Source organism: Amblyomma mixtum, chromosome 2, assembly GCF_055824585.1.
Source record: "Amblyomma mixtum isolate Tamu chromosome 2, ASM5582458v1, whole genome shotgun sequence".
In the NCBI taxonomy this organism is placed as follows: Eukaryota; Metazoa; Arthropoda; class Arachnida; order Ixodida; family Ixodidae; genus Amblyomma; species Amblyomma mixtum.
Genome location: NC_143013.1, coordinates 12,543,525 through 12,567,556, shown reverse-complemented (window position 1 = coordinate 12,567,556; position 24,032 = coordinate 12,543,525). Strand labels below are relative to the sequence as shown.

General features: G+C 48.9%; 1 protein-coding gene across 1 annotated transcript in view; it reads left to right on the top strand.

Moving 5' to 3' along the window:
* LOC149358454 (protein Wnt-5b-like) overlaps nt 1-24,032 on the top strand; it is a 74,027-nt gene that overhangs the window by 27,361 nt on the left and 22,634 nt on the right. The window contains exon 3 of the mRNA XM_089570524.1: nt 19,993-20,252. Coding sequence (XP_089426650.1) covers nt 19,993-20,252 — 260 coding nt within the window. The remainder of the gene's footprint in view (nt 1-19,992; nt 20,253-24,032) is intronic.

Here is a 24,032-nt window from a genome sequence, read left to right as displayed (position 1 = left end):
GTTGCGAAAAATAATGCCACACCAACTTGCACAAGCTTCTACAGTATCAACACTACTGGAGTCGAGCTCGGCTCGTCACGTATGCTCGTGGCGGTGCGGCTACCAAACGACCTTGATTCGCTGTTGCCTAGCAACCGCTTCAGCTGCGCTCCAACAGATGGCGCCGCGCCGCTGCCATCTGCACGAGAGGTTGCTCGGGAATAGCAACGTGGGTAACAAAACCCCAAAATCTGGGTCACAAACCCCAAAAGCACAAAATCTGCAGTGCTATTTTTGGCCAACAATATGGTTGAGTGCGCTACCTTAAAGAGAGCTTCGTTTTAAGCGTGACATGGTTTTAGTTTCCACACTAGAGAAAGTAATGCAAACATCGCCCGGAATCCACGATGAACCTAAAATCGAATAAGCGGATGGACATGGAGCAGAACTTATCAGAAACATTGTGAAATTTCCCTTCCAAATGGTCAACGTTACCCCAGTACAGCACCGCGCGAGATTTGAACCAGCAGTGGAGCAAACAGAACAGCTTCGTTTCGAGATTCCTTCGACTACAGGACTCTTTCCGAAGCCTCAAAGCGCTACGCGTTGTGAATCACCTCTTCGTCAACTCTCATCCGGTCGTTCTGTGCTACGAATGCTTGCTAAGGTTGCTGGTGAGCGGGAAAACGTTATGGAGCGTCAAACAGTGAAAGCAACGCGAGATGCTTAGCCTGCTGCCAAGAACTGAAAACAAAATAATAATAATAATAATAATAATAATAATAATAATAATAATAATAATAATAATAATAATAATAATAATAATAATAATAATAATAATAATAATAATAATAATAATAATAATAATAATAACATCTTTTATTGCACATAGTGAATACAGAATAAAGAAACGGGCCTGTCAAAGCCTCTAGTGGCTTGAGGGACTAGGCACGGCAAAGTCGGCAGGCGGACGTGCAATACAAACATGAAATATGAGCATAATATTAACACAACATATCAAAACAATAACACGAAATGAGTAGTGACCAAGGTGTAACAGTTCAGGTAAGTGACATCAACAAGAGATAAAAATAAACTGCAAGAGCCAAGGTTAACACAATAGTAATTTAACACATCGTGCCTGATCATGAAAATTAAGACAAATAATAACCGTGTTACAGTGACTGAACCATGATTTTTAATGCTTTTTTTGATGTTGCGGAAAGCACCTCCTCTGGCAAATCATTAAAAATTTGGGGAACATAAACACAGCGCCTGGCTTCTCCATACCTTGTTGAGGAGCGCGGTACCTTAAAACGAATGGTACTACGTAGGCTTCGGGAAGCTACATGATGCACTTTGAAATTGCTGTCCCAGAAATGCCGTACCACTACAGTCTGTAGAAAGAGCATTCGAAAGGATGGAAGACCAAGGGCTGTGAAAATGTTATCGGATACAGAAAAGGGGGCGTTATATGCTATATTTGTCAGTATGTTTCGTAATAAAGTGTCAACTCTGTTTTGCCATCTGGCTGAGCAAAAAGTAAAAATAGTAATTCCATATCGGAGAATGCTGTACACCAGAGCATGCGCAATATTTTTTTTGATGCGAAAAGGAACAATTGATTTTATATGGAAAAACAACCAGGCTGCGCTCCTTAGCTTATCGCAGACGTGTGATAGCTGGCTGTGCCAAGACATATCACTGTCGAAGAAGACTCCCAAGTATTTTACCGAATTCACATAGGTGAGCGGCACGCACCGACAGGGAAAACAGTTGTGAATATGTAGAAAAACCGGCGCATCTATAGCTGGTAGTTTTAATGGGGATCTGAAGCAAACGAGTTTTGTTTTTACCGGGTTAACTTCCAAACAGTTATTAGTGAACCAAGTTATTGTTTTGTGTATGTTATTCTGGAGATTAGTAATGGCCGTGTTGTAAGAAAAGTGTTTGGAAAGCAGAACAGTGTCGTCGGCGTATTGAAATATTAGACCTTTGGAAATTACTTCGGATAAGTCATTAACAAACAGATTGAACAGAAGGGGTGATAATATGGAGCCCTGCGGAACTCCGGCCTGCAATGGAAGTTTGCTACTTACATTTGTCATCCCGTCTAACACAACAACCTGTGATCGACCGGAAAGATAATGCTTGAGCACATCGTAAAACGGACCTCTGAAACCCATGGAGTGCAGTTTTTCTAATAAAATGCCGTGATGAACTGTTTCAAAAGCTTTTGAAATGTCTAAAAATAAAGCAACACTGAACAAATTTTGATCGAAAGCTGAGAAAAGTTCATCTGAGAATTCTTCCAGAAGAGCTACAGTACCACGACCGGGAATGAAACCAAACTGACGGGTTGACAAAATAGAAAATTTTTCAACAAAGGATGACATGGATCTCAAAAGAAATTTTTCGATTATGTGGGAAAGTATAGGCAAGATCGAGATGGGTCGATAGTTTTTCATGTCGTCATTTCATGTCGTTATTATAATAATAATAATAATAATAATAATAATAATAATAATAATAATAATAATAATAATAATAATAATAATAATAATAATAATAATAATAATAATAATAATAAAATCAGCTGAACACGATGGAACTTACAGCACCTATAGCAGAAAGGGAAGCCGAGTGCACTCCTTAAGGTACAACAATAAGGGGGACCAAGCGCTGCCTAGCTCGAAGAACAGTGCGGAAAAAGGCATGGCCGCGATCAGCAGCCGACAGATCTGACCGACATCGCCATCCAACAGCCGTCCGAAAAAAAGCTGCGCCTTTCTTCTACACCTAATCTAAACAACGATATAGACGATCAGTTCTTAAATTGACTTTTCGTCTACGACTATTGGTTCGACCTCAGGTGTCAGAAGGCCGTAACAATTTTTTAAGTAGCAATAAGTACAGAAAGCGGAATCGCTATGACTAAGAACTTCCGTGGGAAAATCACACGCACACTCGTTGGTCAGACGCAGAAATGTGTCAAGCGGGCTTAAACGGACTTCGTGCATCGCTAAGAACGTTTCCTCTCTCTCTATCTCTCTTCATTGCGTTTACGTTTACGTTTTTAGAGGCATGTGGCGACAAGTAAAACAGACAATTCTCAAATGTTTACGCTCCGTGAAAGTGTGGTTGGTCTTCAAAAGTTGCTTCGCACGTTCCACACGCTTCACAAAACCAAGCCCGCTCGGAAGCCGTCGACACGAGCACACGACTCTCGCGTCTCAGCAAGCGAACAAGGCCTGCATGCGCGCGCGACGCATAATTGGCCTGTGCCAGACTGGTTAGCTCATCCACGACTGCACGCCGCGGCCGACCGGAGGCGAATGATTAAGGCGACATGCTCATCAAATTATATAAACTAGCCTCCGGAAAGCGAGAGAACAGTGGGAGGCAAGCAGTTGAACATTCTTGGCCGCGCAACAGGAATGACGACGCTGCCTCGCCACCACCTCACCCTCCTCCTCTTAACGAGGCCCGCGCGTAGCGAAAAAAAAACGCGCATCCGCCCACTTGAGGAGGGGACGGCAAAAGCCAATCTCGTGTGTAACACTTGCACGCGGCGTGACCTCTATATCTGCGTCGGGTCCTTCTCACGCGTGCCTCAAACGAGCCGCGCGCGAGACGCCCGAGAGGAAGACCTCCTCTTAACCTCTCGCGTCTTCCACGAGAGGCGGCACTCTCGAGTGAATCTTCTTCTGCCTCCTTTGTCTTTTGCCGCGTGCCGGGCGGCAGCGGACGTCCTGTCCCCTTATCTGGAAGAAGCGCCTCGAGAAGTGCGAACACATGCGTTTTGAAACGGCCGCTGCAGTGTCTTTGAAATCATGATGAATGCAGTGTGGGGAGTGCTGACAGATGGCGCTGTTGGGAGTGTTTCGTTGTAGAGTTACTGTATAAGTACCTTAAAGTGGCGCGTAGGTCTGCCGAGTTGTCGCAGAAAGCATCCAAGTTATGCGGCAAAGCCGCAGAGCTAGACAAACTTTCCGAGTCTTTTACTCGGTATAATTATACAAATCAGCAGTGTCCACGGTAGAATATGGGGAATGTGTTCGCCGAAGTCAATCATTCAATGATTTCTCCGTACAAGTTGCACCGTATAGCGTCTCCTCTAAACGCGAAGTGCGGCTTTGCCACATACCTTGGATGCTTTCTGCGGCAACTCTGCAGGCCCGCGCGCAACTCTTGGTACTTATGCAGTCAGTAACCATGCCATAGCAGGACAGGGTGGTCAAGGTGGCATCTGCCCGTATGTTCATGAGGTGGTAAAGAAAATAGTTCGTAAGCTTTCCTTCAGGTCTCGTGAGTTCAGTTCTTTATATCCTATAGTTGCCGTTTGTAATGTTCCCCAGGATCAAGGTAGTAAAAGCAAATGTGTTGTGGTACTGCAATGGTATTCTTCTGAGTGTCTGTTGTACTCTTAACGTATACATGGATCTCAGAGTGAGCACAACATCTACGAGGGCAATTTGCATTTGTAAGCTCTGAGCAGGCAGTCATGTGGCATTTCGACGCCAGCCAATTCGCTACAGGTTAGTCAACTAACAGCCGTGTGCGGCTTTCCAATCTACGCTAGTTATTGAGGCTACAGAGGACTGTAATTACTCGTTTTCTTGCTTACAAATCATGCACGCATACAAGTAGCCGGGGGGGGGGGGGGGGGGGGGGGGTGCAAGATAGCTTTTTCCCCGCTCCGAAATTAAGCTCACTTGCCCCTCCCTCTCTTTATTACAAGACATTACCATGGGCACCTCCTGAAACAATCCAGGCTACGAGCTTGAGCTTGTTACATATAATTTGCATCAACTTCTTCGAAGGGCCTCCCGAGCACAATGTAAAGAAGTGCAAGAAGAATAGAAGTCTGCGTGTGTTGTCTTCAGTACAGTCCTTCACACTTCGTGCACGCAAATGCTTGATATCCTTCATGGCCCAGCTCGTTTCAAAACCGCGTGCCTTTTCATTGCAGAGCAGCATTTTATCCATCGATGTCAGACGCACTGACTGCATACTGCGCTGCCGCTCTAAGGCGTTCATCTGATTCCAGCCAAACATGTTGACAACAAACCAGTGAAAGCTTCCAGAGATATAGAAACAAGTGGTTGTCGAACGCTAACGCCGTTGGCAATAACGGGCTTTTCTGGAGAACCCGGATAACCCTGGACAACCATCCTGACACACACACACACACACACACGCGCGCACACGCGCACAAGCGCGCACAAGCGCGCACACACGCGCACACACACGCGCACACACACGCGCACACACACGCGCGCACACACGCGCGCACACGCACACGCACACGCACACGCACAAACACACACACACGCGCGCACGCACGCACGCACGCACGCTAATGACCTCAAGTCGAAAGCTTATCAATTAGACTTTCATTGCAGCGCTGTACAACTTCCTTTCGAATGCCTGAGGAACAAAGACGCCAAATTAACGATAGCGAGACGAGACTAATCAGAACACATGGCGCCATAAAACTCTCGTTTAATTCAGACTGGTGCGCGTATTATATCTTTCACATTATCACAACTCCAACATTCTTGGACATCACTTTCAACTGTGATGTAACTATGAAATATTCTAAGATACTGTTATTAGCATATTGATTTGGAATCATCTAACCTTCCGATGCGCAGAAAAATACTGCTTTGAATAGTTCGTCCTGCGCTCGCACCGAGTAGTTAACACTGTCATATAAAATCATTATTGCGCATTTTTCACACAAAAAAAAAAAAAATAGGAGAACAAAACTACAATCGTCCCAGGAGGTACCTGCGGATATATTGATTGTTATGGTGCAATCCTACGGTACGCGAAGAAAAAAAAATGCTTTCATAAGCAACTTCGCGTCGATAAAATGCGCTTGTCGTTAATCTGTGGGCATGGTGCACAGTGCACATCAAGCGGTACACGATGCGTCCGGAAAGAAGAAACGCTTTCGCGAAAAGCTACAAACCCAGGACAGGCATACGTGTATGGAGGGTCCTGTGGCTCCGCTGCTTGATCCCCTGTCAGTTTCCATCCTCCGCAGCGCTCCATCAAACTCGGGGGCCTCTGCAGGTACGAGCGCTGAAGTAAAGTGGCGCACTGCCCCCTGCCGAGAGAAGCGTGTGAAGTCGCGCGTCGGCCTTGACACCCGCGATCAGACACCTGCGTTACGCCACTGCTGTCGTTTCGTTCGATTTTAAATGCTATGGCATTTCTGCAAGCATACGTCCCCCTGTTTTCTACGTTGCTGGCTCTCAGCGCGTTCCGGCTCCCGACGTTGCAAAGAGTACCGCGCATGCGCGGAATTGATACAGTGGCCATGATGCATCTGCTTATCTATTTCTGGGTGGTGTTCTTCAAAGCGGTTACACCACACTATGCTCTCGCCAATTTTCTCCTAACAAAAAAAAAAAAATGCCATCAATGTCACGTGGCTTCATTCGCTTAGAGCAAAAGAAATATGGTCCACTGAGTTCCTTAGCTAGAATTTCAATATTTTTGAACAAATCCGAAACTGGCAACGAAGTATTGTCTATTGTTAGCCTGTTCACATCTCTGTCCTCCTATTTTAGAACATTGAATCCACTGGGAACCCGCTAAGAACTTCAGTTACGGGCAATGTCTGCAGCAGCGGGGGCACCGCTAATGTTGAAGCTACATCGGTGTATTATAGATAACTAGATGACGCCACGCAATAGTCATAGTTACACACACGGCATTAACTTGCTAGTTCACATAAGCATCCGTTCCAAATTCAGTTGTCGCACTGCTGCCGGAGTCAATCGTCTGGAGAAGAAACAGACGCAGATACACAGAAAATGACAGGTCATCGGCTATACTTCGACTAAATTTTACTGAACGCGCACGTGACAAATATACATTTCATTGAGCACTCACAGGAGCCTCGTCATTGACCATAGGTCTCACTTTTCATCCCCCCCCCCCCCCCCCCCTTCCTGCGCAGATAATCAATCGCTTTTATTGCCAAAGCCAAAGACGGGGATGTGACACACATATCACAGGCCGGGAGACATAAGTGTGTCAGCACTCCGCGTCTGACGTTGGCGCTGAAAGGGATTGATTATCTGCGCAGGCGCATGCCACTAACGCAAGGGGGATGGAGGGAGATGCGAGACCTGTGTCAATCACGACGGTCCTGTGAGTGCTCACTGAAGTGTATACATAAAATGTGCGCGTCCAGTAAAATTTAGTCGAAGTGAAGCCGGTGTCCCGTCTTTTTCTGTGTACTGTCTGCGTCTGCAAGCTACCTACAGAAGGTTATAATTTAGGGGAGCACGTCCTTAATACTGCGACTCTGCAGGCCGATCAGCCTTATACTCACCACTGTTCCGCTTGATCATGCAACTGCTACCCTGAAAACGCATAGCTTGTAGGCAGTGACGAAGCTGCAACCCTCGGCGTCGTTTTGAACAACAAAAAAAAAACAAATAAAGGAAGCCGGAAATATAGCTGGGGCCTATAGACAGCTCGACGGCAACACGAACAATGGCCCGCCTTGATTGATGAAGCCATCGCCCCGTTATTCGCACCTGTCTTCGACACGCTGCACGCTATAGACAGCTCAAGGCGTGAATGTTGCGTAGTAGGCGGCGGAGCAGGAATGAGACTATAGCAGTTGTTCGTGGACACTTCGCTTTATGGTGGAAGACGTATAATCAAGCGCTATAGGTGGCCTCGAGACCGACTTTCGCACGTTTTCCTGCGCTGTCCTTGGAACGGGGCAGGCCGTAACAATGGCACCTACACCTCCGAGTGTCAGTTATATATGCACCACACTCGCGCAGGTGTTCACGTATCGGTGACGCAATCAGATTTTCCTGGCGGTGGCTTTCTCGGTTTCTGCCGAACTGGGCGGGCAGGATACATGTCAGTTCTGATCATTTTGGCCACCCGTAGACAGAAACAGATGTCTGTTTTCAGTGTTTTATGGAAACTTTTTCTCGCTTCTTTGCTTTTATGTTTGCATTATGTACTGTAATATCTCTCCTGCACGGGCCAAAATGGTCGCTTGCCGTATCCCTAAATAAATTAATAAACAAACGAAACAGATACATTTGAGTATGTCTCGAGTAGCGCTTACCGGCGGTGTGGTGCACCCTTGCAAACCAACTTCGACTGGCTTGGCGTTGAAGGGGAAGAAGAACAGCGACGTCTGGTCGCCCAGGCGGTCGACATGCTCGGCCTGTAAATTATGGTCGAATAGAGGTCTTTTGCTACTACTATCAAGAAAAATGAAACTCTTCGCCAAATAACTAGCCTGATCCATTTTTCTCGGATAGACAAAACATAAATGTTTTTTTTTTTTTCACACGATAGAAAACTTTCTACTTTGAGGAAAAATTCTTAGTGTCACGGGCCTCTGGACTTTATCTACCGACCCTTTAGGCTTGTCGCTGCATTGTTTAAGACAAAAAATGGACGGCACAATAGCATTTTCTGTCAGACGTCACGGAGTCAAATGACACACAGTCTCGAAACAACCACATAGGCAAAGTGACAAATGAATTGGCAAATGATTTGACCTGTTACTAAAGCCAACAAAACTTCAGCTATGGAGGCAGCCGGTCGAGTGTCAACCTTTCTCAGTACAAGAGTTGGCTGTGGATCTTTTGCGTTGGTTGACCGTGGTCGTCAAAGCACAGTTCTCGTCGTCTCAAGTTCCTTACTCAGTGTGACCAGCCTATCAGAGGTGATACAACTCCCCCGGTTGATTCCCATGTTAAATGTTTGCATTGACAGTTTAAACAGGGCGCTTCACGCAACCAGGAATGAGCGTTTTAGATTTCGACGAAGTGCACTCGCGGTTGCACCAAGTGGATATCGATTGTCGAAACATTCACGGCGGTGTTCCAATGCTAACGTTTTTGCCATTGGACCCCTCTGTAGATGTGCATGCATATGTATCCTTGAAAGGCGCCTCTTAGTCAGCCGTGTTTTGAAATTTCGTGTTCGTTCTGGTGTGCACGGCTTGCCATCTAACCCACCCCGGAATATGGAGTTTCTGCCAGTTTCGAGACTTCGACACAGCTTTGGGCAGGCGCCCCTTTTCGCGCACTAACCGAGGCCTAAAGCAACCACACGGAAAGCTAGAATTGGTTCTTTTTTGCTATTCTCTATTTCGCGCCCTAGCGAATGACCTTCTGCGTGACCTTGGCAAGGCCACGGCACCGCCCATGCTGCTGCGCGTCCGGGGCGCCATAGAGTTGGAAGAACTGTTTTTCCCCGGAACCCGAGGAAGGGGACTGCCGCCTTCGAGTAGCACTGCAAACGACTTCTAGAGACAGAGAGAGAGAGGGAAAGAGAGAAAATAAACGTCTAGGGGCGTGGCTTCTCTCTTCGCAGCGGCGTTGATCATCGCCTGCCCGCCCTCCAGAGCTAGCGCAGGGTGCCACTTACGGTATAGTGCCGGCGGCGGCGGCGGGACAATCGGACGGTGCCTTTGGCTGGGCTGCCGACCGCGCACTAAGCAGGCGCGTACAGAGAGGGACGCACCACTGTGCGCCCTTCCCACGCTTCCCACCACTGCGTCGTTTCTTCAGCCTCCGCTGACGTTGTTGGCCGTCGCTTCCAGCGTGCCGGCGTCCTTACAGAGCTATTATGGTCATTGCGATGGACAAAAACATAGAATCGGCACCGTTGGACCGGATGCGCGGGCTGTGTCGTTTTGAGGGCAAGCAATACAGCTCATTAAGCCGTTTGTAGAAACTGACACGCGCCTCTTCTACTGGTTTCGTGCTTAGCTTCCTTGAGGCATCTGTACTAAGCGAGCGCTGCTGTTCTTGTCACTTGTGAGGTAACTGATTGGAAGGAATGGTTAGTTGATGAATTCCCGGCTATGGCACTAGGGGGGTGTAAAATGCATTTAAAGGAATAAATTTAGATTACACTTTAAGAATTATATGGCAAAAAAAAAAAAGCTTTAGTTCTGGGGCGAGTTTTACTAAGTGGAATGCATGGGCGTGTAGTTGAAATCTCTATGTAGAGCTGTCTGATGAATGTTTCGTAATGACGGAACTTGGGACAACACGTATTTTTTCAGACATGCTGTTTAAGAAAAACCGACGGGCTTCTTAACACTTCAGTGGCAAGGGATGATCATATCGCCCATGCCCTTCCCTTGTCTGTTGGTGGCTTGCAAGAAGGTCACAATTGGACACTACGAGTGAAGTAAGGGATCATGTCCGTGCTTTCCTTCTATCAAAATCCAATAAAATCGGACACCGGCATTTTAACTGCTCAGACCTTAATTGTGAAAAAAGCCGGTCCTATATGCTGCGCTGAACATAATCAGTCATTTCACTCAGAAAGGGTGGCTATTTCCAACAGCACGTTCTCCGGGAACACATTAAACGTTCTTTGCACCACTTCCACTGTCATTGGCCCCTTCGGCTCTGCCGTGAACATCGATGCTCCTGTGGCCTTAGAACGGGGTTCTTATGTTCTGAATGTTATTTCAACTCAGTTCAGTATGGCACAAAGCAGCCTTCGAAAAGCGATACGTCCCGTGGAATGCGGATGAATTGAACAGTGACACTTACGGCGGGCTCTCTGCGGCTGCTTCTACATCACAGTCAGAAAAAGAAAAGAAGCACAGCTCGAAAGAAATCCATTTGCTTAAACTGGCATTTAACAGGCGTCGTTTGACAGGGAAGGGGGAAGATGAAGAGAGACCGACGCGGTACTTGAACTCCGTTCCGAAGCCGCCACACCAACAGCGCCGCGTAACGGCGGGCCCGGAGAACATCTGCTCAACACGGAAGGTAACAACAGCCCGCGGCGCCCCTACTGTTCGTTTTCTCCCGCTGAAGGAGAGCATGGGAGAGTGAAGGAGAGGGAGGGAAGGGGGGAGAGACCCTTCAGAACAGCATGTAAATGCGGCCATCGACTTCTAAAGGTGCCGACCTCATAAAGACCGGCCAACCTCAGAGAGCTGTACACGGGTGTTTCTCGCTGGAGTTCGTTTATTCTTTTGTTTCTTATACCGCGCTGGAGCAGGAAGTTCACCGGGCGTTTTTTTTTCATCTATTTTATATAGGACAATTTTATTTAGTTTATTTTTCTTATTCGCTCTTTTGCTGTTTCTCAGAAAGCTCCCGCGAGAGCTCAGCGTGCGGTGGGGGCTGATATTCAGGCACCGATATGCCCCTCGGCGGAAAGCGGCCGGTGAGAAGCTCAGGAACTGACAGTGTATGCGTGTGTATGGGGGGATGGGGGAGGAGGTCGGGAGCGGTCGTCGCTTGAGTTGCAGCCTCGCGGTCGCTGTGGTCACCCTCGAGTGGGCACGCTGAAAAGAGGCGCGCTGCCGAACAGCCCGGCCCGAATTAGGCCTGTCTTCCCATTCTTCGCATCTTCCCTGGGCTAACCGCAGATGGTGACCTCCGAACCGTGAACCCGAACGCCCCGCGATCACGAGCGACAATGGTGGCCAGGGAGCGCGTGAAGGCCATCCCTTTCCCCCTCCCCATGTCCACCGGCACGGTGCTAAATACCGCAGCCTCAAAATACGAGCGTGTGGTGGTCGGGGCTGTATATTCCATCCGACCTCCTGGTACAGTGCTTCTGCTATGCTGGGATAGCCAGAGCCTGGTGTTATACGAAGCAGTGGGAGCCGCAACTCGAGCCCAAAAATAAGAAGAAAGCGCACTTGGGGTAGCGATGTGCTACTGCGCCCTCTCCGTAGCTGGGTAGCCCAGACGCCTTCACATCATGTCTAGCGGATAAAATTTCAGAAGCATAGTGTTTCCTACACGAGGAGCATTCAAAGACAGACCCCAAATGTTCACGTTTCCCCACATGTGTCTGGTGTACGTACCTCTTGTACGCATTTCTGCGTGTTCACCATTCGAAACCAGTACAAAGTCATTGGCACTCAGCCACCACTTTATCCCGCTGTATAGACTCATGAAACAGCAGGACTTCTTTTCGGTGTCGGTCGTGGCGCTCGCGTTAAGTATATAAGTTGGGCTGTACACGCAGAACGAAGGGACTCAGTTTCCGTACAAGGAACGATTACCGCACACACTGTGTTAAATAAATAACCTCGCGCAGGAACTGGGCATTTTGACGAACGCACCTCTTAGTTGTACAGCGACTAATGTGGCACTTAATTTTGTCGGAGGTTTTCTCTGCGCGTGATGTGCAGCTTTGAGCACAGTGACGGAGCGGTTCTTTCGAAGACATCGCGCGATCAGTTCAGGACCTTCCCTTCCGTTCCTCGCACTCTGTCGGTCCGCAGCGGCGGCATCGGCAGCATCAACGGGAAGGCAACCAGCGACTGCTAGAGGGAGGTATACAGGACGCCCTGCCGAGCGCCCTTCTCGTCGTCGGCACTTCCATTGAGAGAGTCATGATTTTCAGAAACTTGTTGCCACAATGGGCCTTCGTCGTCGGCTGCAGCGAGGGGCTCTCAGGCGCCCTTTTGTGAGTCTCGTCGTCTTCAGTGGCCGCCCATAAACGACGAATCCTCCCGCACGCCGCCGCCCGGGGTTCTCTCCCGCTATGGCGGTCTCTGGAGCTCCGCTTCTCCTCCCTTTTTTGCTGTCGTTGCTTCTGCCTCTCGCTTGACTGCTGCCGCTGTTGCTTCTTCACTAGGCCGCTTCACGTGGGGACACGCTGGGACGTCTATATATTGGGAGGACCGCTTTCTCTTCTTTCTTCCAGAGCGGGGACTGTACGTGTTGAATGCGGTTGAACCGGGGCGAAAAAACGGAGAAAGAACTTGAATATAGGACGCGCCTCGACACCGCGGCGATATGCAGCTTCATAGAGGGAGAAAGAGAGAGAGGAAGAGAGGCCTAATTTATCGGTCGCACGCAGCGCTCGCCTGGGACAGGGCCGAGGGCAGCGTCGCTGCGGCGGTGAGCCTTTGTCCGGTCGTCTGTCTTTTTGTCGTCACCCGTGTCCCTGGGCCCTGACTCACGTGGGGGACCGTGGAGGCGACGCTGCGCGAACACGCGCGAGCCATAAATTCACACCTCTCGGAAACGCTGAGCGGCGTTTCTTTGGCGCTTCACAATGATCGCTGTTGAAACCCATAAAATGCTCAGCTGGACTGGCAAGTTCGAAGCTTGAGATAGGGAGGAAGACAGGGACAACTTACTTTACGAGGAACCGGTGTGGTCGCTTTGTTGTCCTCGAAACAATGGACACGAAAGAGCCGGTAGAAGACACTGAGACTATTTTGATTCAAATAATCTATAAGATACAGACTGTTCAAAAGGAGAAAAGCGAATACCGTTGTGGATTAAAATAGAAAGAGTGTTGATTCGAACCAATTAACAAAGTGACCATGGTGCTTGCACATAAGGGACCAGTAAATGGGCAAGTATGCGGACCTCCATCTGAACTGCGACGGTCAAAAATGCTCTCAGAATGCATTCGTACGAAGACATCGATGACTAAAATAAACTCTGATTGTTTCGTCACTCTCCCCAGCATTGCAATAGCAAGACCGGCGGAAACACGCTTCAATGGAACTACATTTTTAACGCCCTCTTAAGCTCTGGCATAGTAACCAAGAAAGCCGATGTATGAACTAGCGCCTTATTTCAGCCACTCAGCTTTTTCGTCCGGAACAGTCGACTGGTTCCTGAACACGAGGCCGACATTCGCGCTTGTTATGTACCTTTAAGGATGCCCCAACCATATACCAACTGCTTCAACCATATACAACATCTCTTGTAGACTTTCCCCCAAGGCACTCCACACAGCCAGCCACTCTGTCAGGGCCGGCGCATACGTAAGCACACATCCACCACACCACCACCGCGGCGCAGGGTCCATCTCCCGCCGCGGTTGCGGGTATTTGCCAACGGGGCGAGGTCAACGGGCAGGTAGACTCGGCGGACGGCGCGGATGACAGAAGACCCTTCTTAGGTCCTCCACTACGACAGCCGCTGCCGCCGACCGATGCGACACGGCGTCGTATTCAAACACCGCGCAGCCCTGTCTCTTCGCTAGCGGACGAGTGAGAACTGGGGGGAGGGCAGCCCATCGAGCGAGCTCGACAAACGACGGATGAGAAGCCGTCAAAGCTGTTTGCCCAGGCGCGCGCGAGCACTCTGCCATCGGCTTTCTTTACGGCCGGCGAACTCCGCGTAGCATGCCAGCCATGCATAGACTATGATGCGCTGAGGTTCACGAACCCCCGGCCGCCAGTCGGCTAGAAGCGGTACTACTAAAAGAGGTACGGACGCGATGCGTGCGGCTGTCCGCGCTCGCGTCGCGTTCGGGTGGCCACCGCCAGGGGGTGCCAGCAGACATGAGTGAAGACAAACATACCAAACGTATTTTGCATCGTGAATGATGAGGCATGTTTGGAGAGGGGCCTTAGCGGGAGATGAGTTATGTCTTAGCTGTCACTTGCGGTTATTAAGGGCCGTTATAGACACTGTCTTCATGAATATCCGGGTGAAGTGTACTACCGTGGATCGCGATAAGACAATGTGACTGCTTCCGGATACAGCCAAATTTGAGTACACGTGTGTCAGAGGTGATTCATATCCTATTATGATTTTTTTCTTTCTATTATATTCATTCATAAGCCAATATGTACTTCGACTCTCGCATAACAAAGTATACATGTCAAGACAAAACGAGAAGAACAGATGCCAAACGAAAGAACTCACGACAGCATTGTTCAGGAGCTGCGATGACCGCTTCATCTTCCTGTGTGTCCTGCTCGCTGCTCTCAATTCTGTCGAAATGTACCTAAAGAGAAAAAAATTAAATCAGTTAAAAAAAATGAAGTTTTTGTCAAATTTGATAACTCCGCGTGGTTGCTCCAATAAAGTGACATCTGCGCCAAGAGAAAGAGGGTATATAGTCAAGGAATAATAATCATGTGTTGGGCATTGCAAATAACGCAGTTCGCTGAAGCAGGCCCGTCGCTTGTTAGATTAGATACAAACCGTGGCTTGATTCATCATCATCATCATCAGCCTGGCTACGCCCACTGCAGGGCAAAGGCCTCTCCCATGTCTCTCCAATTAACCCTGTCCTTCGCCAGCTGCGGCCACTGTATCCCCGGAGACTTCTTAATCTCATAAACTCTGTCCTATCACACTTCAGTACATCGCAGGGTAATCTTTCTTTATTCTTTTGCTTCCTTGGCAGTTCATGATACTGTCATCCGGGCAGGACCAAAGGAGACGATGATATTTACCAGACCGCGAAAACACCAATATTAATGCATAAGGTGATATAATGCAATTTGCAAACACATACGTAGTTTCACATATTAGTCTATCCGGTGGTGAAGCGCCTATACACACCAGAAAACCTCGAGTTCTTTGTGAATAAATACACTGCATCTGTCTGGCAGGCATGCAACAGAAAGAGAGGAAGCGTCAAAGAAAGGAAGGGAGAGATAAGAATATAAATGTTTCTTTGGGTTTTATATGCCGGAAGGGGATGCGTTTGAATTGTTTTTTTTTACTTCCTTTTTTGGTGGTACTTTCTTGTCGCTGTTCTTCTCTGAATGTTTGTCTATTATTAACTTATTCTTTTAAGGATTTGTTGTTTGCGCGCTGTGGGCCCTGATAAGACTCGAAGACAAACTTATTGCTCTGCTTTGCCAACACTGGAAGAATAATAGCTTAAATTAAACTGGAATATTCGTTATTCCTAACTTCCTAACATGTCGTTATTGCTAACATTCAACTTTCGGTTTATGAGAACTAAGAATGGGTTACTTACAATGTGATTCATGTGCATCGTGAGCGGCTTCGCATCTTTCGCCATTTCATCCTTAGCTAATGCTTTTTGGGGCCTTTGAGGTGCACGTTAAAGATCCCCAGGTGGTCGAAAGTATTCCGGAGACCTCCACTACGGCATCTCTTTCTTCTTTCACTCCTACCTTCCTCCCTTCCCTTACGGCGCGGTTCTGGTGTCCGCCGAGATATGTGAGACAGATACTGCGCATTTCCTTTCCTCAAAAACCAATTTCATTCTTCTTTGAGATATTCATAATAATGATAATGATGACAATGGTCGTAAGTTCCGGATAGCAATTGTTTGGAAATGATATGGTTCTTACTATTTGGATTGAATTCAGGTTTATTCTTGTCCTCGACCTTAATTTAACATCGTTTATTATTGCTTTCGCTGATTTATTTGAACCGATGAGGGATTATTTCGTTATTATGCGAATTTATGTCGGGTGATTGTTTTTTTATTTTTTAAATAATGCCATTTCGTTGAAAACATTGTTCGCAGAGCCAAAAGTTATTTCGTCTGGAGAATGTATTTCTCGCATTAGCTAACGTTCTTGTTCAGGTGCAATCAGTTTGTAAAAGTGCAATTTTACGCGCTTTATTTTGCCACGGCAGACCATAACTGATACCTCACATTCGATCAAGCATTCGTACATTGCGTGTATAATCTATCATATATCGCTGCTTCGCTGCTCAAGATTCAAGGCAATTAGATTCACGGCTGGACTGGAGAAGAGCGCGTTGCACTGCCGTCGCCTCCAGGCCGGTCGTACACAAGCACGGCCGGTCTGGACGCGACGGCAGTGCACCAGCCCGGCCTTACACGAGCAGTTTTGAATCCCCAACTTTCCGCTAGGTGGAGCGTCAGCGTACAAAGCGCTGCGTTAATCCCACGCTTGCATTCAAATCCAGATAAAGTAAGGCAAACATAAGTGGCACCCCTGCTTATATGGTTAACAGAGGCGGCGGGGGACGAGTCATGCTCCCACGTAGTCGATACGGGGTGAATTTTGGATCGTCGCTCGCACTCGCTGTTCTGACGGCAGTGGACCGCGGGCTCTTGTAGAGCCATTGTACCGAGAGTGCTCGAGGGACGACGTGCCCTCTCGAGGCATTCCCTCACCCCCGCCCCTCTCTCCAGTCAAGCGTCCTGCGGCAGAAGTGCCTTGTTAGTTGGGAGGGTCTGGCATCGAGGGCCATTCAACTGCTCCTGTATACTACACGCGATCAGCAGCGTTCGCTCTACAGAGCAAGCCAATCGTTGACAGTAGCACTGGACGTTTGTATTTTTGCTACTTGATGGCCTTCATTTTTGGGGAAAGGTTCGTGTGTTGGTGGCTGAAAACTGTAATTCGTGAAAGATATCTAAATAGTGAATAGCACTCTCAGTATAGGCTTTATGAACTCTACTATGTGAATTGCCAGAGCACTTTTGGATTTCAGGACAGTGTTTCATTCATTAATAGTAGTTGCACTTGAACATGATCGTTTGAACATTTCTTTTTTACGCAGATAGTTGCTTCAAGTCACCATTTTTTCTCATGCTCTCTGCAGTCTATAAACAAGACGTGAGGCCAAACGATCTGTCACTTTTTTTCCCACACGTCACGCAACACAGCACGTTGTTGGTTACTCAGCTGACGTGTATGAAACGTGTTGCCACCGCCTCAAATGCTCTGAGGCGCATTATTGGCATTTTCGCTCCAAAACGAGTAACCAGGTGGACACCAACGCGCTCTCTACAATTCTTTTACTTTGTCTTCGGTTCCTTTGTTAACAGGACCACACTCTTATCCAGGGAAGTCAGAAATACTACTCATTTATAAACTCAAATTCCTGTGCACATCCACGTGTCTGACATCCGTAGGATAACAGATCGCAACAATTCTCAGAACGGATACAAGCTTTCACCTGGCCCGGTGCTTGGCTTATTTAGGGTAAAATGCTTGGGGAAATGGGTCCATTACCCCACGTTGTGCAAAGCCAAAACACCTTGTGCCTTGGAACTTTTTGCCCAAGCTGTAATTGCAACATTAAAATTCATCACCATCATAATCAATTCTGAGGGTGATAAAATATCCTTTGCCGATCAGGTCCCAAACACAGAGGCTAGCGTAAGGCAGGCAGGGGGAAGCGCTCACAACCTTCTATGGATGTTTTGAAGACAGGTCGTCATCGCCGACCACAACAGCACCCAGCGTCACTCACCCCAATATGTCGTCAGCCTGTCGCAGAGAGCGAACGACAAGAGTCTAGACAAGAGGCTCATAGCGGAGCGTCAAGGAGAGGCGGGGCTTCTCTGCTGCCTTTGTGTACAGCGGCGGTCTCGATGACCGGCCGAGATAAGGCGCCTCGCCAGACGTCTCCGCGACGGCCGCGAAGTGCGATGATGGAGCGGCGGCGCCACCGGCCGCCCCGCTGCCGCTCTTGTAGCGTTTGCGCGTACTTACCTGCGCCGAGCAGGAGCGGAGCCAACACCTGGCGCGTAATTGCCCGCTCTTAATGGGTCGCCTCGGAAGCGACTCGCCTCATTAATTAGCTCGCCTTGTCTCGGACGCTTGCCCGAGCATCGCAGTCGACCGAGTAGGCTTCTGCCGGGCGCGAATTCCTCGCGCCGCGATCTTCAGCTGAGCGTACCGGCGCACATGCGCCGCGTTCTCCGGGTAGTGGTGCGCGGAGAATGCGAAATCACTTTTCACACCGTGGTGTGGCGGTGTTCTCCGGCTCTGCGGCCTGCTGCGCTGTGTCGCGTTCTTCTCTCTAGTAGCTAGAGCGCTTCCGGTTGACCGAAATGTGGGAAACGAAGCGAGGAGCTGTGCAGGTCGGAACGTTCTGCTCCTTTCGCGGTTGGTTTTGTTTTATTTTTTATGGGGGTATAACGTCCCAAAGCGACTCAGGCTATGAGGGACGCCGTAGTGGAGGGTTACGGAAATTTCGACCACCTGGGGTTCTTTAACGTGCACTGATGTGGCACAGTACATGGGCCTCTAGAATTTCGCAACTCGGCCCAAGAGGTAGACAAATGGTATTGAGCGAATATCGCCCTCTTTATACGCATAAAAGATAGGTGGGCCGAGCAAGACGTGTAGCAAGCGTAGACGAGATTCAATGCTAACTGAGGAACAAGGGTTACCAGGAATATACTACCATTCGCACGTGTGTGCAAGAGGTAACGGCGTGAAAACACTACGCCACCATAGTGTACAGCAACCACATGTAGCGTGTGAAGGAGGAGGATACGAAGCCTACATAGCGGTTCATAACAACAGCTCAGCGAACGAGGCATCCTGGTGGAAAGAGAGGGCCGAGTGTTTGGGTCTTGTTGACTTCGCATGCAAAATGCTTACGAATGCTCATCATCCTTGTCGCATTTAAGACCCGGTTTCAAATTAGTGTCCAGTGATAACGACAGGCTGCAGCCCATAAAAGCCGTCAGCAGTGTGACTCGCCTAAAATTTGCGAACTCAGAGTCCTGCTCCTGTTTTCCGCGTAGTATAACAGACACAGACACATAGACACTACATCTCCGACAACCACACAAGGGACACCCGTAGATGACATGTCTGTGTTTTTAAACCACTAAGAAAATGATTCCAGTAAGCAAGTACCGACGAGACCAACTTAATGTTTTAACGAAGTTCCGCATAGCAGAATGCTCGATGGTTACTGTAAATCCCGAAACACGTTCCAGTCACCGCTTTCCATGCATCTTTTTTTTTTTTTTTTTTTTTGAAAGAGGCACAGACAGGCAGCGTCGGGGAACCGTTCCAGCCTGTGCGTAACTGTGGTCACATTGTCGGCTATAAATCCAAGTCGAGCACCCTATTCGCACGGCCATCTTTATACTCTGATCGCGAAGCGACGGCAGCGTCACTGGTGGAAGGCATGCTAATTACACTTGGGAGTAATATTTGCCACAGCGGCCGTTCGCACTACTTTATATGTCGTTGTCGCGCCTTGAATACACTTTTCCGAGCCCATAGTTGGCTCACAGGGGTTGACCATGCATGGCTTCCCCTGGTCGGAGCAGGTGACGAGCCAGTTATATAAACGCGGAGCTTCTTGCAGTGCTCCTCATCACCAACATGACGGCCATTGTGACGTCAAGGCAGGAACTCTAAAGGGCTTTGGGGCTCATAGCGCTCCAATGTGGTCTCGATAAGTACTGAGTAATACAAAAAAGGGTCTGGATTCTGGAACAACTCTAAGCGCTCCTTCCGCACACCCTGCCACTCGCCTAACTTTTATCTTTTCTTTTTCCCCCTCGCAGAAACATGGGCCTGCAGGGTATCGACGTGCTGCAAAACCCGCAGATGTACGTGCTGGGCGCGCAGCTGCTCTGCGGTCAGCTGCAGCTGGGCCTCTCCCGGGGCCAGACCAAGCTGTGCCACCTCTACGAGGACCACATGCCGCACGTGGGCCGAGGGGCGCGCATGGGCATCGGCGAGTGCCAGCACCAGTTCAGGCACCGGCGGTGGAACTGCTCCACGGTGGCAGACACCAGCGTCTTCGGGCCGGTGCTCAACATACGTGAGTCCGCTACACGCTTCCCTTGGTCGAGTTGCACTCGTCGCTGCAGCATCGATGGCTGAAATGTAGGGCTTCCAAGGCAACAAAGGTTCACAAACATTCGGCTCGATGTAAACAACAATGTTTGGAGGGTATTTGTATGCTGAAGGCTGCTGCGTGGAAATGAGCTGAATTATATGAAACGTTTAGCAAAACGAAGGCGTTTGCGTGGGATAGCCAGATGCATGAGAACACACAGTACGAACACCCCGCTCTGAGTTTGGTCTTTAGAAAGAAATCGACCTATTTAAACGGCAATTTGAATTTTCAACAACAACACCGAGCTACACTCAGCTCCCCCTATTCTCTCTTCACTCGAACTGCCGATGCACGGAGCCACCGCAATCCTGCACGCTATACGAGCCTCTGGAACGGGGATACCCAGACTGCGAACATGTTTCGGGAGCACACCCGAGCACACTGCATGCGTGATTAGCGTGAGGAAGGATCGTGAAGCGTGAGCTTTATTCGCCCGATCAGCGCTTCGCTTCGTGATGGCGTGCTTGCCCGCAAATAGTGAGGAGGGACGGTGGGGTGAGAGAGTGGAGGCAGGGGAAAACAGCGCTGACGTGGTCAGCGCTATTACCTGGCAGACCGGAAGGTGGTCGCCATTACGGCCGATCACGCGCATTAGGCTCCCATCCACCCCGCGCGCACACACACACACACACACCCGCTGTTGCACGCTCCAACCTTTTACCTGTACTGCAGTGCGACGAACCGGGAGGGAGGGGCTATATATATATAGCCCGTACGTGTGGCGTGCATCGCTGCACGAATCGCCGGGGCTCGAAATGTGCGGTTTATGCGGTTCACGCAACGTGCCCGGGCACGATCGGCGAGGCGCCCCGTCACTGTGTTCGCACATGCATGGCTGCCGTGCCGTGCACATGCATGGCTGCCGTGGGGCTCGTTAATTACGCACGCATTAAGCGGGCCTCACAGTTTAAAAAAAAAAAGTTAGGTAATAGTAACTAATAGAACACTCGGAAACCGTGTTCCAGCTGTCGACTGGTGGAACTGTGAGAATTTCTCGCTCATTACATGCATATCGATAAAAGGTTCCGCGCTTTAGAGCAAGGAGGGCGCACTCCTGCTGAAAAGACTGCGGAGAGCAATCTCGCGCGTATAGAGGGAATCTTTTTGAGCATGCATAGTTAAAGTGGTTGCACTGTTTCGCAACGATCGATTTATAGGTAAGTGTTTGGATGCTCGGCAGAGTTGTGCAGGTGAGAATGTTGCCCACCAATTAGGCAACAAAAAATATCGAATTGTGGTTTTAACGGACATGGTCATCAGCGACGGAAAAGTAAACGGCGAGGATGCCGTGCTTCGACAGATACTGAAAAATAAGTCCTTAATTATACAAGGTTGGTTAATGAAATTGCATGTGCACTAAAATACGCACAACTGTCAGATACGCCTGTGTTGGTCCTTACCGCAGCTGTGTCCTTACCGTGCTCACACTTTTCATCTGTGGATACCCGCATGGGCACCGCAGTAGTGCTATCATGAGAAAAAAAGACTGCAAGCAAAGCCCTGATGTTAAAACTGGATCCGCACAAGGGCTTGTATTGATGTCTACGTCACGAATCGCGCGTCGTGTGCCTAATGGACTGCAAACTGCGCCATCCCCACTCCTTTCACTGACCTTGTGTTTTCGGCGTCCTGCATCTGCTCTGTTTTATCTGCGCATTGCGTATACTTCGACTGAGCTACATGGTCGTCATCCCGCTGCACTGAAGGGGTCATTACTTTCACGTTTGGCAGATTTAACGCTTAAAAAAAAATTCATCGGAGGATACAGGTCACGCCACACCGCAGCTCTGGCACATTATGGAGATGGAGTGAGTAGAACCATCGCACAACTCCGTCCGCCCTTTGGAGAAATGCATAGTATATTCACTTCCCTTAAGGAGTGAACACGCAACCTATCTCCACGGAAAAGTTACACGGTGTAAACACTATGCCGGAGGTTGAATATGAGCAACCTGTTTATTAGGTCCTGTTACCTGCAGTTTTTAGGACGATGTTCATTGTGTTTCTCCAAGCTAGAAGTTCGTCATCATCATCACCACCACCCTGACTACGCCAAGCGGCAGGGAAAAATCTTCTTTCATATCTCTCCAATAATTAAACCTGCCTTAGTTAGAAGTTACTGCTGATGAATGCGAACTGCGCCTCATGGCATGCAGTCGATAAAATTCTCCGCGATAGTGGAATTGTGCCATGCAGCATCACCACAGTTTGAGCGAGCTCGCAACTATGATAACATCGTTGAAGTCGCTGATACGATGCGGCTAAGACTAGGGCAAAAAAAAAAAAATTAAGAGAAATACTCGTTATCACTTTCGATATCGTTCAAGCAGGTCAATCAGCTACAGGCCGTTTGTTTTTCTATTAATTCTAGATTCTTGGAGAAACAAACAAGCTACGTATGAGGGCAAGAATAACGAGTAAGGGACGAGGAATTCGCCCACTCCCGCTTTCTTAGCGTGTGAGTGTACAAGTACTATCAGCAAGAAATGAAACGCGAACAAGAGAACTGAGCCAAGGACAGGAAAATAAAAAGCTCTTAGCCACGGGAAGCTCGATACAAGCTCAGGTTATTTGAATTTCGAAAGCGCTAACAGTCTTCTTAAGAAATGTTAATCAACCTCGCTTGTAGTTCCTTTCTAAGAGCTAATATGTTGGTGTTTTTGTGTTGCCACCTCAGTTTTCTTGTTCGCGTTTCATTCGTTGCTGATAGTACGTAATAGTGCCAAGCATGGAAGCCCCAGCCTGACCAGCTTTCGCTCCTCGGGACACCCGCAGAGCTGTCTTTGCTTACTTTCTTCATTTTCTTTTTCTTTTGGGCACAGCGAACACGGTCGCCACATACAGAAGAGGAATCGCCTATGCCGATTACTTCGAGAACGAAGCCCACTCAAGTTCTGGCAGAACCACACAGCAGCACCACCTGTAGGCGAGAGTCGGGAGCCGGCGCAAATTAGGGGCGATTAACGCCGACGCGAGAGCAGCAAACTAAAGACCCGAGCAGCAATAACAGGCTCGGCCGCACTTTCCGTGTCGCAACGAGAAATTCTTCTCCGTCTTTGCGAGCCTTCTCGCGCAACAAGGCGACCAACGCCTGCGGATTCCACACCTGGAAGTAGTTTCAGGAGAGGGGGGCAGCCTCGCCTTGAAGCCTATTTGATTACCTCCTCGAGCAGAGCCAAGCCAAGCATTAAAAACTCCGCAAGACAGCAGAACGGCGACGGTCCACTCGTTAAACGAACTGCCCTCTGTGCCCGCATGGGAGCGCGCGCGTTGGCTATAGAGGAATCTCGCGCCCACGGTTACCGCCGAGCCAGTGTTAGTACGTTCGTGACGATTTGACTAATTACCCGCGCTCCGAGCGAAACCGGTTTTAGTCAGGCTGTGTGCTTGCGGATGACTCGCCACGCCTGCTTCGCGCCCCCCACTGCAGCGGCCGCTGTTATTGAAACAATCCCATCAAAATTCTTCTCGGAACGAATTCATCACCGGCGGGCGCGCGTAGGAACGCCTCCAAATTGGTTAGGCGGAGCGTTGCGATGCGCTCATTCTCGGCCCTGTTTTGCTTACTGCACTCAGGGTTCCGCGCACTTTCAGTGTACTGCGCCTTTCCGCGGGCAGCGCTGCGCGCAACGATTGATGGGTTACTTGAACCTAACCCCCTGGCGTGCACTGCACAACCGTTGAGTTTGTGTTCCTGTAACT